Consider the following 15606-nt stretch of genomic DNA (forward strand, 5'->3'; position numbering starts at 1 on the left):
TGAAGGGCAGGAAGAAAGGAAAGAAGGAAAGAAGGGAGGGAGGGAGGAAAAAGTCTTGTTTAAAGAAAGCCCTTTGCAGGCCAGACCCAGTGGGCTAGTGGTTAGGTTTGGTGTGCTCTGCTTTGGTGGCCTGGGTTTGGCTCCTGAGCGTGGACCTACACCACTTGTTAGTGGCCATGCTGTGGTGGTGGCTCACATACAAAATAGAGGAAGAGTGGCAACAGATGTTAGCTCAGGGAGAATCTTCCTCAGCAAAAAGAGGAAGATTGGCAGCAGAGTTAGCTCAGGGTGAATCTTCCTCAGAAAAAAAAAAAAGTAAGAAAGCCCTTTGCTCTTATCTTTCCCTACAGACGAGTTACAGAAGTCATCTTGCAACCACAAAATGATAAGCACACAGATGAAAGCTAATATGCTTCAATGGCCCAGGGAAAACAAGTGAAAGCAAGCAAGCAGAAGGAACTGTGGGCTGGGATGGCTTTGCTGAGCAGCTGAAATCATGCTGGAACCATCTGCCTGCAGACTGCTTACATGAAAAAAGAAAAAAAAAATCCCTGTTTCTTGAAGCCACAGTAAACTGGGTGAAGACTCAAACATTCCCAGCTGCTATTGCAGTACGTGAAGAAGTGGAACCATCACCTGTGGCCTGAATCCCCTGGGCTAGGATGTGAGCCACTTAATCCCACAGGCAGAAGAAGGCAACACAGAGTGTTGAGCTGGCCCCTCCACTGTGACAGCACTGCAGCATCAGTGGTACAGAGGATACTGCCTCTCCATAGGCTCATCATATTTGAAGAATGGAAGATTCCAAACAAAAAAAATAATAATGCTCTGAGGACACTCCAGGGCACAGAGCATATATCCAGGCCTCCTGTCCTGGGAGTCCTTAGTCAACACAGGGCCTGCATGTGTCAATGCTCGGCAAACACTGGGGAAAAGACAAGCACGTCTACACTTGGAAGGCAGCATGAAATCTGGCTCACCATTTGATTTGGTTATGTAAAAGTGCTGGTGGATCAAGTCAGCAGTCAAACGGCTGAGTTCCAGTGTCCCCAATGAGGAATGTTTGGCATTACGAGGATGGAGGGAGACTGTTGCAAGAGAGATCATCTGAACCCTCCATCCAGTCATTTAATTTTATGACAGGAAACAAGCCATTTTACATTATATTCCTAATTTTGAGGATAACATTAGAGAAGGGAATTAAAACTCTATCATGAAATGTACCTTGTAACCACTGTCAGAATAAAATGGAAGTCTCTATGAACTATTTCTTAAGTTCTTAGAAGGAGATTTGTGAGCTGATACCTTGTGTAGATGTTGGATTTCAATTCCTTTCATCAAATTGGTAGGTTCTTCCTGAATGAACTTGTTTTTCGGAGCTTTCTCAGGATTCCCCACATCCAGTACTGACCGCGTAAGAGGTTTAGATTCTCCACGCCAGTAGGAGGGCTAGAGAGGAAGTCAATTTACATTAATATGTTTAGGTGAACTGATTGTCTTCTTTTGGAAAATAAATATTTTGGTAAATTAAAATCTGCCCCTCCCAAGTTTCCTGGTATCTAACATTTAATGGTGCCTGGAGAAGTCAAGCAGCTTGCTCATGGACTCACTACTAGTAAACTGCATTTCAACCTATAACCCATGGTCCTGAGGATGCAGCTACAAAAGACGCCTCATCTCCATGCCCCTGGTGTATGGGGAAGCCATCACGTCAGCAATCAGCATCCCTGTGGGCTGATGCCTGGAGAAATACTGGACTTGACAATCTACCCACTTCTCCACACTCCAAGAAGGGCAAGCATGGCAGCCTTTGCATAAGTTCAAAGTGAATACCTGTGCAATTCAGACAGAATCAGTCACTTTGCAAACCTGTGGGGCAGGGCCACCAGAGACTACTGCAGGAGGACTGACTCAGGTATGACGACCTCAGCTTTGTAAGAAAAATGTAGGAGAAAAGTGATTCTGAGAACTTCATGGGATTGTCAACGAAGCTGTGCCCCCTGCCGGCACCCAGGGGTCACAGAGGTCTCAAAGAGCTTCAGGGCCATCCCAATAGCCCAAAGAGGAAAGAAGCAATGGAGTCCTGAGGCCTTCAGTAGGTTGGGGGTCGTGTCCCGTGGGACAATGCGGGGCCTGACATTTGAGTGGGCGCATGTAAGACATCAGTAGGCTTTCTTGGGGGACTTTGCATAGGGCATCAGGGGTGGGGCAAGAGTCAGACAAACTGAGACTTGTTGTTAATTATGCCTCCTTGGAAACCACAAGCTAGTAGGTTTGGGGTGAACCCAGGTTAGCGAACACAGCTTAGATTTCCTGGAGTTTGAGATTTTAATCAGGACACCACCAAGATGGGTAGGAATATTGACAACAAGCTATAAAAAGTCTAACATCAGGGCTGGCACAGTGGCACAGCGGTTAAGTGCACGTGTTCTACTTCGGTGGCCCAGGGTTCACCAGTTTGGACCCCGGGTGCAGACATGGCACCACTTGTCAAGCCCTGCTGTGGTAGGCGTCCCACATATAAAGTAGAGGAAGATGGGCATGGATGTTAGCTCAGGGCCAGTCTTCCTCAGCAAAAAGAGGAGGATTTGCAGCAGATGTTAGCTCAGGGCTAATCTTCCTCGGGAAAAAAAAAAAGTCTAACATCAATCTATAAAATAGCAGCATCAGTACTCACCATGACAAAGAAATACCAAGGTTTGGGTGTGCCATACTCCCCTGGGAAGACAGACTCCACGTACCAGGCCACCAAACTGTATAAGAAAGAGTCTAGCAGGAGCATCAGCAGCACCTGAGTGAAGTTAAACTCTCCATTTACACTTCCCATGTTCCACCATTGGATGCCGGTGCCTGTTCCAAAGGAAGGAAAATAGTCACCACATCAAAGACAGAGAAAGTTTACCAGAACTTCCCAATCAAATAATTGGTGACCGGGCCAATGACAAGACTGGACTATTTGTGTCTGGGGCATGAAGGGACGAACGATAGGCACAGGAAAGGGGAAAGCTGGAGTTAGTTTCTCCCATTAGATAAAACATTTTTATTATTGCCAAAAGGTAGTAATACTTTCATGGGCACCAAGAAATAGAAATCTGGTCATCTGAGACATATCTCCATGCTTTTGCACATGCTGTGTGGAAAGCCCTTCCCACCCTTCTCCCACCTTCTTTGCCTGGCTAATTCTTACTCCAAAGGTCAGCACAGGTATTTCCTTACCCAGCAAGCATGTATACTCCCCTCTCCTTGTCTGAGTTATATGCCAAGCCCATGGGCATCCCGGGCACCCTATGCTACTTTCATCATAGAAAGTCTCGCTCTGCACTGGGAATCTGCTCACTTATCGCTGGTCCCCGGATGTGTGGTCTCTGGGGCCAGGGACTGTCTTTTACCTCAGTATCTCCAACATCTGACCCAGGGCCTCATATGCAGCAGGTGAACATACTTATTCCTATACATATTCCATGAATAAAGGAAGGAATTGAGGAAGGGCTTGGGGTGAATTTCTGGATGGAGATAAGTATCCCATGTGATGCCAAGTATCTAACCTGAATGCAAGTTGACTAAACTTTTCATGTAAAGCATTCAATATACTATGCATCTGCTGCTACACGGCAGGATTGAGAAGCTGGAAACTAGCAACACCACAGGAGAGATCTGAATACTGGTGAGCAGACAAGATGTGCTAGATGAGTGCTCCTCAAATTTTAATGAGCTTACTAATCACCAGGGGATTTTGTGTTGATTAGGTGTGTCTGAGTGGGCCCAGGAGTCTATGTTTCTAACAAGCTCTCTGGAGGTGCAGATGCTGCTGGTCCACAGGCCATGGTGTGAGGGATGAGGGGCCACGTGACCTCTGAAGCCCCTCCTGGGATGAGAATCTAGGACTTGTGTCTGTCTACGTGCCATGCTTTCCACCGTGGCTTATAAACAGATCTTGCACACCTTAGGACTGATTCCAAAGTTGCAGGAAACATTAAATACACTCAGCTCATGAAAGCCAGGTACATCCTCATTCAATCCAAGTCTGCAGTGTCCAAATGGAAGAAAGAGACAAGGTTACTTCCCCACTTCAGTAGACACTTGATTACTAGTTAACTTTATTTATTGTGTATATATATGTATATCAAAGAGTACATAAAACAGAGTTTAACAAGCAATTACAAAGAAAATACCTGTGTAAAACTACCATCCAAATCAATCACCCCAGAAACCCCAATGAGCACACACCCATGACAACTTCATCTCTATCTTGATGTTTGTAGGCAGCATCTAGTTGAATTTTGCCTTTTGATCCAAGCTGACGGTCTCTTTTTAATTGGCATGTTCAGATCATTCACATTTAATGTGATTATTAATTGGATTAAAATCTACCATCTTGCCAGTTCTTTTCTATTTGTTCCAAACTTTTCTTTGTTTCTTTTTTCCTCTTTTTCTTACTTTTCTTGATTAATGGGGAATTTTTCTTTCATTGAGGTTATGATAGTTTACAATATTGTGAAATTTCAGTTGTACATTATTATTTCTCAGTCATCCTATAGGTGCACCTCTTTACTCTTTGTGCCCACCCCCACCCCTCTTCCAATGGGGAATTTTTTTATGATTCTATTTTATTTCCACTATTGATTTATTATTTATACCTCTAAAATTTTTTTGCTGCTGTTCTAAGGTTTAAAATACACATGTTTAATTAGAAGACTCTAATTAAAGAGTCAATATTAAAGAGTCAATATTCAAACAATATTATACTACTTCACGTGTAGTGTAAGGACCTTACAACAATAGATTCCCAATCCTTCCCTCCCACCCTTTGCTACTGTTGTCATACATTTTACTTTTATATAAGCTATAAACACAATACATTGCTACCACGATTGCTTTAGACAGTCAGTTCTCTTTTAAAGATTTTTATTTTTCCCTTTTTCTCTCCAAAGCCCCCCAGTACATAGTTGTATATTCTTCCTTGTGGGTCCTTCTAGTTGTGGCATGTGGGACGCCGCCTCAGCGTGGTTTGATGAGCAGTGCCATGTCCGCGCCCAGGATTCGAACTGACGAAACACTGGGCCGCCTGCAGCCGAGCACGCGAACTTAACCACTCGGCAACGGGGCCAGCCCCTCAGTTCTCTTTTAGAGTAAAAAAATCCACAGAAGGCTAAATAAATTGTATTTTCCATATTCAGTGCTCTTAATTTCTTTGTGTAGATCCAAGTTTCTGTCTGATGATCATATTCTTTTTGCCTGAAGAACTCAACATTTCTTGTCATGTCTCCTAGCAATCAATCCTCTCAGCTTTTGTTTATTTGAGAAAGTATTTCTCTCTAATTTTTCACTGAGTATAGAATTCTGAGTTGACAGGGTTTTTCTTTCAGCAGTTTAAGAATGTCTGTTTTTTTTCTAACTTGCATATGTTTATTGGCTGTTTGGATATGCTTTTTCATGAAGGGCCTATTCAAGTCTTTTTGCCCCCCTTTTTTTTTTTTTACCACAAAGTCTGATGTTTAATTGATTTGTATGAATTCTTTAAATATTCTGGATACAAGGCTTTTGTAGGTTAAATATGTTTCAAGTATCTTTTCCCACTCTGTAGTTTCTCTTTTCATTCTCTTCATGGTATCTAAATTTTAATGTCAAATCAATCAGTCTTTTCCTTTATGGTTAGTTTGTTTTGCGTGTCTTGTTTAAGAAATCTTTTCTACTTCAAGTACATGAATGTAGTCTCCTCATCATCTCCAAAAAGCTTTATAGTTTTTGGACATTGGAATTGATTTCTGTGTTTGGTGTGAATTAGGAGTCCAATTTCAGTTTTTCCCATAAGGTTCTTCAATTGCTCCAGCACCATTTATTGAATCCCACTGCTCTGTAGTATCATCTTGGACATTTAACAGAGCATTTGTCTAGCCTTTCTTTCCTGTTCCATCAGCCTACTTGTCAATCATAGTCTTAATTACTATTGCTTTGTGATAAGTCCTTATATCCAGTAAAACAAGTTTTCCCATCTTATTCTTCCTTAAGAGTTCCTGGCTATTCTTGGTCCTTTATACTCCCATTTAAATTAGAGAATCAGCTCATCAAGTTCCATTAAAAAAAAACTGCTGGAGTTTGGATTGGATAGGCATTAGATGTTACTTCCTTCCACAGTTTATCTAATCATGTTTGGGAGCAGGGTGCTGCTGAAAGGAATTTGGCAAACTTTCCCTGCCCTACATCTGTTTGATCATGATTTTTCTAAATCAAGTAGGACATTCCTGTTCCCTGACTTCTCTGTCTCCTTTGCAGTAGAGGCGGACATGTGACAGAGTTCCTCTCCCCATCCCACTTCTTTCTGACTCAACCAATCTTTTGGTTATTGCATTTTCTATTAAGTTTGAAAGTTATACACTGTTTCTAGCCTTTCAGTGGTTGGCTCAGTAATGAATTGCCAGGTCCACTTTACGTAGCAAAGTCTAAAGTTAATCAATATCTTTTTTTTTTTTTGAGGAAGATTAGCCCTGAGCTAACTACTGCCAATCCTCCTCTTTTTGCTGAGGAAGACAGGCCCTGAGCTAACATCCATGCCCATCTTCCTCTACTTCATACGTGGGACGCCTATCACAGCATGGCTTTTGCCAAGTGGTGCCACGTCCACACCCAGGATCCGAACCGTCAAATCCTGGGCAGCCAAGAAGTGGAACGTGCGAACTTAACCGCTGCGCCACAGGGCTGGCCCCAATCAATGTATTTTCTCTCCTTCCAGAAAGTATTTACCCCTTTGATTTCTGACTTTATTCCCTCAAAAACCCCTCTTATGTATTTTAATTCTACCTCTTTAAAAGAAACCCTAAAGACATCTTTATTACTATTATTATTTTATATAGTCAATGTATAAAACCACTGTCTTCAGGCTCCCACTGTTGACCCTTTGAAAAGCAATTTGTCTTCTTTTTCAGGCTACTTTTAAGATTTTTCTCTTGACTCTGGTGTGCTCAGTTTTAGTTGATATGTCTAGTGTAGATTTCTTGTTGTTAATCTTATTTGGGATTTTCTGGGCTTCCTGAAATCCAGTTTGGGAACAGGTTTGGCCGCTATCTCTTCAAATGTATTGCCTCTGCCCCATTCTTTCCTTTCCTATTGGAACTCTGCTTAAATGTATGTGAGCCCTTCTTATTCTTTTCTGCACTTCTTTTAAATTCTCTTGCATATTTTTTATCTTTTTAATTCTCAGTACTGCCTTCTAGGTTATTTCTCCTAACCTACTTCCAGTTCGCCAATCCTCTTTTCAACCGTTTCAAATCTACTATTAACCCATCCACTAAGTTTTTAATTTTGTTGATTGTATTTTGCATTTTCAGAGAAGTATTTCATCCTTTTTCATACTCCTGGGTCACTTTTAACAGTTCATATTCCTGCAGATATTTTTAAGCTTGCCTTTATAAAAAACATATAATGAACATTATTGTTTTATAATCTCTGTTCTGATAATTCAAAAATGTGAGGCATTTGCAAATCTGTTTTTACTTTCTTCTATTTCTGTTGGTTCTCATTCATGGTGATTTATTGCCTTAGGTTTTTAATTACTTTTTACCATGTTGCTTATTGCCCTTGAAAAACTATTTTTGAGGATTCATCATGATATAGGATGAAAGTGCTTCTGCCAGGCACCTGAGTTGGGGCTCAGTCATTCCAGGACCACCTTAAATCAGTTCACTGCTTGAGGTTACCTGGACTACTCATGTAAGATGAACCTGGACTGCAAATCCACCAAAGAATTAGCTTGCAACAATTTCTCAGAGGGAATTTTTTCCTTTTGTTTTTCTTCTATGATATGGTCAGCACTGGAGCAACTTTCCCCAAGGTCCTCTCAGTTATTATGGGTTGGTGTATGGATACAGAGATACTCCCCTGATTCCTTCAAGAAAGCTCTTGCCTCAGTTGTTGGGAGTGCCGTGGTTGAGGGCTTTCAGTTTTCAGCTTCCTCAGGGATATCTCAGCTGCAGAGTTGCCTAGCCCAAGATCATGTCCTATCTTGGATGGCCCCCATCCAGTGACCAATGGAGGCAGAGGAATAAGGCCCGGCCATTTCAGCCCAGTGCATGATGCTCAGACGGGCCATTTTAGCTCATAACTCTTCAACGCTCTCAGAACCATATTGTAGCTCTGCCTAATTTTGTTTCAATCTCTTCCCTTCCACAGGTGTGGTCTCAAGGGTATTCCCTAATAAACATATTGCATACTAAACTCCATCTTAGAGTCTGTCATAGAGAACCTAACCTGTAACTATAGAATTTATTTCTGGGTCATATTTATCCTAAAGATATAGCCCTCTGGGGCCTAGATTAATGTGGGAAGGGTCTCATATTATGCTCTCCAACTAGGTGGAAACTTGGGCCTTGATGTCAAACTCCCTTGCCCTGAAAGGCCATCCAGATGGCAGCCCAACATTTTCCTGTTAGTAAATGACCTCTGAGAAAAAGTGGCTTTGGTGCACTGTTCACCTTTTGGGGTCACGAATTTACCTAAGGCTTTGACCTAGTGGTTCTTTACTATCATGTGTTAACTCTTTGATTTTCTTAAGGGATGTTCTTAGATTAAAAATCTATGCCATATTTTTCATTATTTTCAACAGGAAGGATGATCTGAATAATTTAGACACAATTGTTAGAAATGGAAGACTAGATAATTTTCCTTGTAACGACTCCTGAGGAAGCACTTCCCATTTTTCCCTCTCCATAGAGCACTGACTAGCGCACTTACCTGCCAGAAAGCCAAGGAGTCCTATTTGTTCATTCACTTAACAAATACATACTGGGTGCCTACATTTTATCAGACCCTAGTCTAGACACTGGTGACAGAGTGGGAAACAAAATAGACCAGATTCCTGCTCTCAGAGTTTACTGTCACCAGATGGTAATCCCTCCTCCCCACTCCTCTGCTTTCCATGAGGAGGGATTTTCTCTAAATCTGCTAGCTTCTTGCCCCACAGTTTACTCTCCCCACAGAAGTAGAATGGTAAAGGCCTACACCAGGGGAGGGGTGAAATTGTGTTTCTTTCTTCTTTTCTTTCCATTCCAGAACAGTGAAAGGCAGCTAACTGAGCCAGTGTATCTGGTTTGTTGTCTCAAACTTTGTCTCAGATGGATTGTCCCAAGGAGGAAACTGGGAGGTGGGGAGTCAGTAAGTCCACCTGATTCTCACTCTAAGCTACATCATCCAAATTAGTTATAAAATGGATATTTTGGTATTAATACAATGACATCTTTGTTTATTTCTCAATTGATTCAGAAATTAAGAGAGAAGAAGGGTGCTATTTATTGGGCCTCTTCAAAACTAAAAACAATCTAGTAAATAATAAACTAATAAATAAATCAATAAATGAGAGCCTTGAGTGACAAACCCAGCTGCTCCACAAACATGCAGGTCCTGATTTTAAGAAGAGGCCAAATGTTCCTGCCACACAACCAGAGAGTGGGCCCATTAACTCCTAACCCAGAGCTCTGATTCATGTGGTATAGTGATTCCTGCTCAAGATTAGAACTGAAAGCTCTGCACGAGACTTACTGAGAAAGTGAACAGAGGAATTTCATCCGTTCACTCACTATAAGGCCTGCAATCTGATTTGAGCAGATCGCTCAGATGAACAGGAAAATCTAATCCAGCAAAGGTAGGAAGATTCTAAATAAGAAATCTTGTCCTTGGATTTCTACCATTTCATCAATTACATCCTTAGAGACTCCTACCTCCTTATGATCATGTGCATCTGAATTTCCTTCATTTATAACAGTAGACACAGCACTTGTGAGCCATCCTGTGCCTTTCAGGAAGGAACACTGATCATAAGCTCAATGAGGGCAGAGTGCTTTCAAATCAAGAGAATCTTAGTGTGGGAACAAATCTAAGAGTTCATCCAGTCCAACCACTTGCCCAATTCCCTCAACTTCCAACAGATAGGCTCCATAAAGTACCCATTCATTCACTAACATGTAAAAATCAGATATACCACTTTAAATCTACTTTTTCCCCAAGAATATTTGTAAATTGTGGTCTCATAATTGCTATGCTAAAAAAAGCCAACTCACTTTCAATAAATTTTGGTTAACTTAACATCCTTTATTAAATTTTAAGCAGCTTCAACCCATTTAGACCATCCCAACTTAACAAAGAAATTCATTGGTAGATGATGCCTCTAACCAGGTCACTGGAAATTATCACAATCTCAGTAAGAGGACCCACAAACTAGATACAACTTATGACTCCTATTCCTGCTATCTTCTGCTAAACCAAGCTGTGCCATTTGGAACTAGGACTCTGATGATAAAAGTTAACATTGAGCAATGAAGGCACTTGCTGGAGTGTTCACAGCAGATCATCTTAGTACCCCTGAAATGTGAAACATTTCCATTCAGGAAGTACTAAAACCTCACAGAGGTCAATGGGTCCTACATTTTGATTGACATGTTGGCTGCAATCTTCTGCAATGACTGTAGATGTTCTGAGGAATTCTTCAAACTCCAGAAACATGAGGCAAATGAAAACTTGGGGTTGTACTTCCAACTGTGGAAGTTGTAAGGGAGCCAGAACACCTCTGATGGAAGGTCCCCTAAACCAACCTGTGAAAGAAGACCAACTCCGAAGGTTATAAGAATAAAATATGATATATGTAAATAGCACTCAATTATATGTAAAGTTCTAAAGTGTTATCTGAACTTCTAATCATAAATCTATGTATTTTATATCTATATAATTATATAGGCATATAATTTCCTAAATCAGTAATATGTTTTAGTTTTTCTCCCAAATTACATTGCAAGTTATATAGTATGACCCATATCTTACATTTCTTTAGTGTTCCTTATAGTATCTTCCATAGTTGTAAGCATATTGTAAATGCACAGAACACTGAATGAAATGTGCCAGTTATGTTTATTTGGAAATGAAGTTCAGCTTTGCCTGTCAGCTATGGCAAAGCATCAAGGCAGTTTACCTTGGGAAAGGTAAGGCTCACCTCTTATCTCAAACCTGGAGATTAGTCGGACTCCCAGTGCCATGGCAACATTTGAGAAGAGACAAAAGGCAATCTTTTCGAAGTGGCTCCTCTGGGTGTAGGTGAAAGCAAGGTACAGGTAGGGGAGATAGGTGAAGAAGAAGATGATGCCTCCTGCGGCAGTTGCAACGTGGGCTGCAAATTCAGAGGGAAGAAACAAAGAATTTCATCAGTAATACCCAAAGAAGTATGACACAAGTCCCTTTCCACCACCATGGTAAGGAAAGTGTCTCTGCACCTGTCTCAGCATTTCAGGAGGGAAGCAATCTTTTTAAAGAAATTTTGATAGAAACCTTTTATAGTTGCACTTTCACTATGGAAAGACTAAGAGCATTTGTGGCACTTAAAAAAATGAGTCAATCCTTATATAAAGGCACAAATGTCTAACTACCTAAAACTTCCTCTGTCTAAAACTACATTAATAATATCTCCTACAACAAAAGCTCTCTTCTTCAAAGATGAGTGGTAGATTGTATAGCATCTATTAAGCATTGCCTAGTACTGTGGTAAGCACTTTATATACAGTATCTTATTTAATCTTCATAACCTCGCTGTTTTACAGAGGAGAAAACCAAGGCTTAGCTACATTAAATAAATTTGCTCAATGTCATGGAGCTAGTAAATTATGGGTTAAAGATTCAAGGTTTTCCAGGCTCTAAGCACAGTGGTTCCAGATTTGGAGATAAGGCCAATCCTACTGAAGTCTGGGAGATGAACTCAAATTAAATGCAAACATTTGACTTCCAGGAAGATAAGAGAATAAAGATTGCATTTATACAAAAGAAAGAGCTACAGTTAAGGTACCAGGCAGCCCTCTGCTGAACCTGGCCACATGAACTATGGCTACCTTAGATCTTCTATAACTTCTCTGAATTTCAGTTTCTTCCTTTGTAAAAGGTGATAGTAATTGCTAATGTTTACTAAGTCTTACTATATACCAAGTATTATTCTCAGCATTTCAAATGTAATATCCCATTTAATCCTCATAACTAAGTTATAAGTACTATTATTTTCCAAATTCACAGAAGGGGAAATGAATGTACAGAGTCTATTAATTTGTTCAAGGTCAGGGTTCACATTGAGATGCAAAAAACAACACTCTTAGGCCAGAGTAAGAGCTTTTGACCTCAGTGAGGAGGGGATAAAGGCTGCTGTCCATTTGAGGGGAAGGAAAAGGTTTGAAATAGCTGTCTCAGAGAGATGTGGGACAAATGGATAAGGGAATGTGGCTGGATTGCAAGGCAGTGTCAGAGGACTCCATTTGAGGATAAGAGGCCCAAATGAAAAGACCAGTCCACACAGTGGAGAGTTTTTCTCCAGCCAAGTTTTGCTGCTCAGATGTAGGTGCAGAGTAGGCAGGGATCTGAGTTTAACCAGAGTTGAGATTTTGCAATAAAAGTTCAATGGAACAACCCAATTACAAAATGGGCAGGTGACATGAACAGACATTTCTCCAAAGAAGATATACGGATGGCCAATAGACACATGAAAAGATGCTCATCATCACTAATCATCAGGGAAATGCAAATCAAAACTACACTAAGATATCACCTTACACCTGTTAGAATGGCAAAAATATCCAAAACCAAGAGTGACAAATGTTGGAGAGGCTGTGGAGAAAAGGGAACCCTCATACACTGTTGGTGGGAATGCAAACTGGTGCAGCCACTATGGAAAACAGTATGGAGATTCCTCAAAAAGTTAAGAATAGAAATACCTTATGACCCAGCCATCCCACTACTGGGTATCTATCCTAAGAACCTGAAATCAGCAATTCCAAAAGTTCCATGCACCCCTATGTTCATTGCAGCATTATTCACAATAACCAAGTCATGGAACCAACCTAAGTGCCCAGCAACTGATGATTGGATAAAGAAGATGTGGTATATATATACAATGGAATACTACTCAGCCATAAAAAGGACAAAGTCGTCCCATTCACAACAACATGGATAGACCTTGAGGGTATTATGTTGAGTGAAATAAGCCAGACAGAGAAAGACGAACTCTGTATGACTCCACTCATAGGTGGTAGTTAACATATGGACAAAGAGAACTGATCAGTGGTTGCCAGGGGAAAGGGGGCTGGGGGGAGGGCACTAGGGGTGAAGTGGTGTACCTACAACATGACTAATAATGATGTACAACTGTAATTTCACAAGGATGTTAACTTTCATAACCTTAATAAAATAAAAATTTTTTTTTTAATTTAAAAAATTAAAAAATCAAAAAAAAAGTTCAATGGATAGCTGACAGGTGTAATTTAAAGGAGTTATCATAGTAATGAACCATGGGATCTGAGATGGGTAAAGAAGCAAGTGAGGCAAATGATGAGACAATGGATGGTGAAAAAAAATGATAAGGCCAATGGGTTAGAGGTCTTGATGGAGGTCAAAGAATTACTGGAGGAGGCAGATACAAGAAGAAAGGAGCTAAAAAGAGACAGTGGGAGTCAAGAATGGGATGTTTGGGGCTGAGATTCTGGCTACCTTCAATTATTGGTAAGGCTAAGGTTTAGGGGATGATTGTGGGAGCACGGGATCACTAATATGGAGTGGGGGGAAAAGATCATTGGAATGAGCAGGTCAAGGATCTAAGAGGAGATGGAGCTAGACCACCAACAAAGGTCACAACAGTAGTTAGTGAGAGAAACACAGTGAGCCAGGAGCTAAAATTCTTCAGTGAATAAGGGGGAGTAACCAGGAGCCACAGATGATTTCAACAAAAAGTAGCACTTGGTTTAGTCAGCTGACACCCACTTCAAAGGGGCTGAGGTTTTTGAGCAAGAAAGGAAGAATGATTTGGAGGCAGAAATCAGGAGCAAGGCTACACCTTTGTACCTTTAGGCCTTGTGGTTGTCCAGGGTTAATGGATAAGTACCTTAGCAATCTTTAGTGATGACCAATGAGGTATTTTCTTGGGCATTGCTACAAATCATGGATTTTTACATAAATCATGGATTTTTGTATTTTAGATGTTTCAATCCATTGCAATCATTATTCTTTTTGATGCTCAAAATGTCTTATCTTAGGTGAATGGAAGCACCTTTAAGTTGGCTCTTTCATCCTTTAGACATTATCCCCATTGGTTTTGAGAGCTTCCTTGTGGTGGTACAAAATTTCCAATGTTCATATTATACTTTTCCTACCAAGATCTTGAATCAGCTATTTCTCCAAGGAGCTCTGGTTCCTCTTAGAGGCATTCAGAGGCCACAATCTGTGCACTAAAGGGTTTATTGCTAACGGGTTGTCATTGTTTTTAGGTCTTTTCAGTGGATATGGTGAGGAAATACATTTTTAAAAAGAAAAACAGTGAGTTCATACTGATAATTCAAATTAATGTTTATGATTATAGGATTTTCCTTAACTTCTTGGGCATTTTTTCTGTATTTATTTTCTTTCTCAGAAAATCTTGGTTTCTAAGTTTTTTGCTTTATCTTCTGATATATCTGTATTAGTTTCAAAATAACAATACTACTACTACTACCAACAATAAGACTACTAAATACAGCTTAAGATGTCTTTAAAGTTCTTTCTACCTTTAAAATATTTCTCACAAAGGACATATAATTAAAATATTATGTTTTAAAGGCATTTGAAATAATTCTTTTCTTTGTGGTAATAAGCTCCCCACTTGAAAACATTTATTTCTGTTGGTTTTCAATTGTTACAAATTACTTTTATAATTTCCTTTTTTTTTTTTTTTGGAGGAAGATAAGCCCTGAGCTAACATCTGCCACCAATCCTCCTCTTTTCGCTGAGGAAGACTGGGCCTGAGCTAACATCCATGCCCATCTTCCTCTACTTTATATGTGGGACGCCTATGGCAGCTTGGCTTGACAAGTGGTGCCATGTCTGCACCCAGGATCCAAACAGGCAAACCCCAGGCCGCCAAAGCGGAACGTGAGCACTTAACCGCTGCGCCACTGGGACAGTCCATATAATTTCCTTTTTTATTTAAATTTTTCCCAATCATTTACATGGTGGTGTAGGCAGAATACAGATTTCCCAGAGACGTCCAATCCTAATCCCTGAAACTTGTGACCATGTTACTTTACATGGCAAAAGGGACTCTGTAGATGTGATTAAGTTAAGAATCTTGAGATGACGAGATTCTAAATTATCTGGCTGAGCCCAATGTAATCACAAGGGTCCTCATAAGGGGAGGTAGATGTGTCAGAGTAAGAGAGATATGATGGAAGCAGATGTCAGAAAAATAGACATTTGAAGACGATATGCTGCTGGCTTTGAAGACAGAGGAAGTGGCCATGAGCCAAAGAATGCAGGCATCTTCTAGAAGCTGGAAAAGGCAAAAGGAAGGATTCTCATTCTCCCTCAGTGTTTCCAGAAAGAACACAATCCTGATGATGCCTTGATTTTAGTCCAGAGAAACACACTTCAGACTTTGGCTATAAGATAATAAATATGTGTTGTTTTTAGCCACTAAGTATGTAGGAGGTCATCACAGCAGCAATAGGAAAGTAATACACGTGGTTTAGAAGTCAAAACTATACAATAATTAACATCTTAAACTTATAACAACCAAGTTTAAATAATACCACTTATCATCAATATATACAAAGACTCTGCTCA

At 40.4% G+C, this 15606-nt stretch overlaps 1 protein-coding gene across 1 annotated transcript in view; it reads right to left on the reverse strand.

The window, feature by feature from the left end:
• The window catches only part of LOC106836248 (ATP-binding cassette sub-family A member 17-like), a 113601-nt gene that overhangs the window by 57969 nt on the left and 40026 nt on the right, over positions 1 to 15606 (reverse strand). The window contains exons 8-10 of the mRNA XM_070485181.1: positions 10976 to 11149; positions 2678 to 2850; positions 1306 to 1449 (exon numbers count right to left, since the gene is read on the reverse strand). Coding sequence (XP_070341282.1) covers positions 1306 to 1449; positions 2678 to 2850; positions 10976 to 11149 — 491 coding nt within the window. The remainder of the gene's footprint in view (positions 1 to 1305; positions 1450 to 2677; positions 2851 to 10975; positions 11150 to 15606) is intronic.

The sequence above is a fragment of the Equus asinus genome, chromosome 14, assembly GCF_041296235.1.
Source record: "Equus asinus isolate D_3611 breed Donkey chromosome 14, EquAss-T2T_v2, whole genome shotgun sequence".
Lineage (NCBI taxonomy): Eukaryota > Metazoa > Chordata > Mammalia > Perissodactyla > Equidae > Equus > Equus asinus.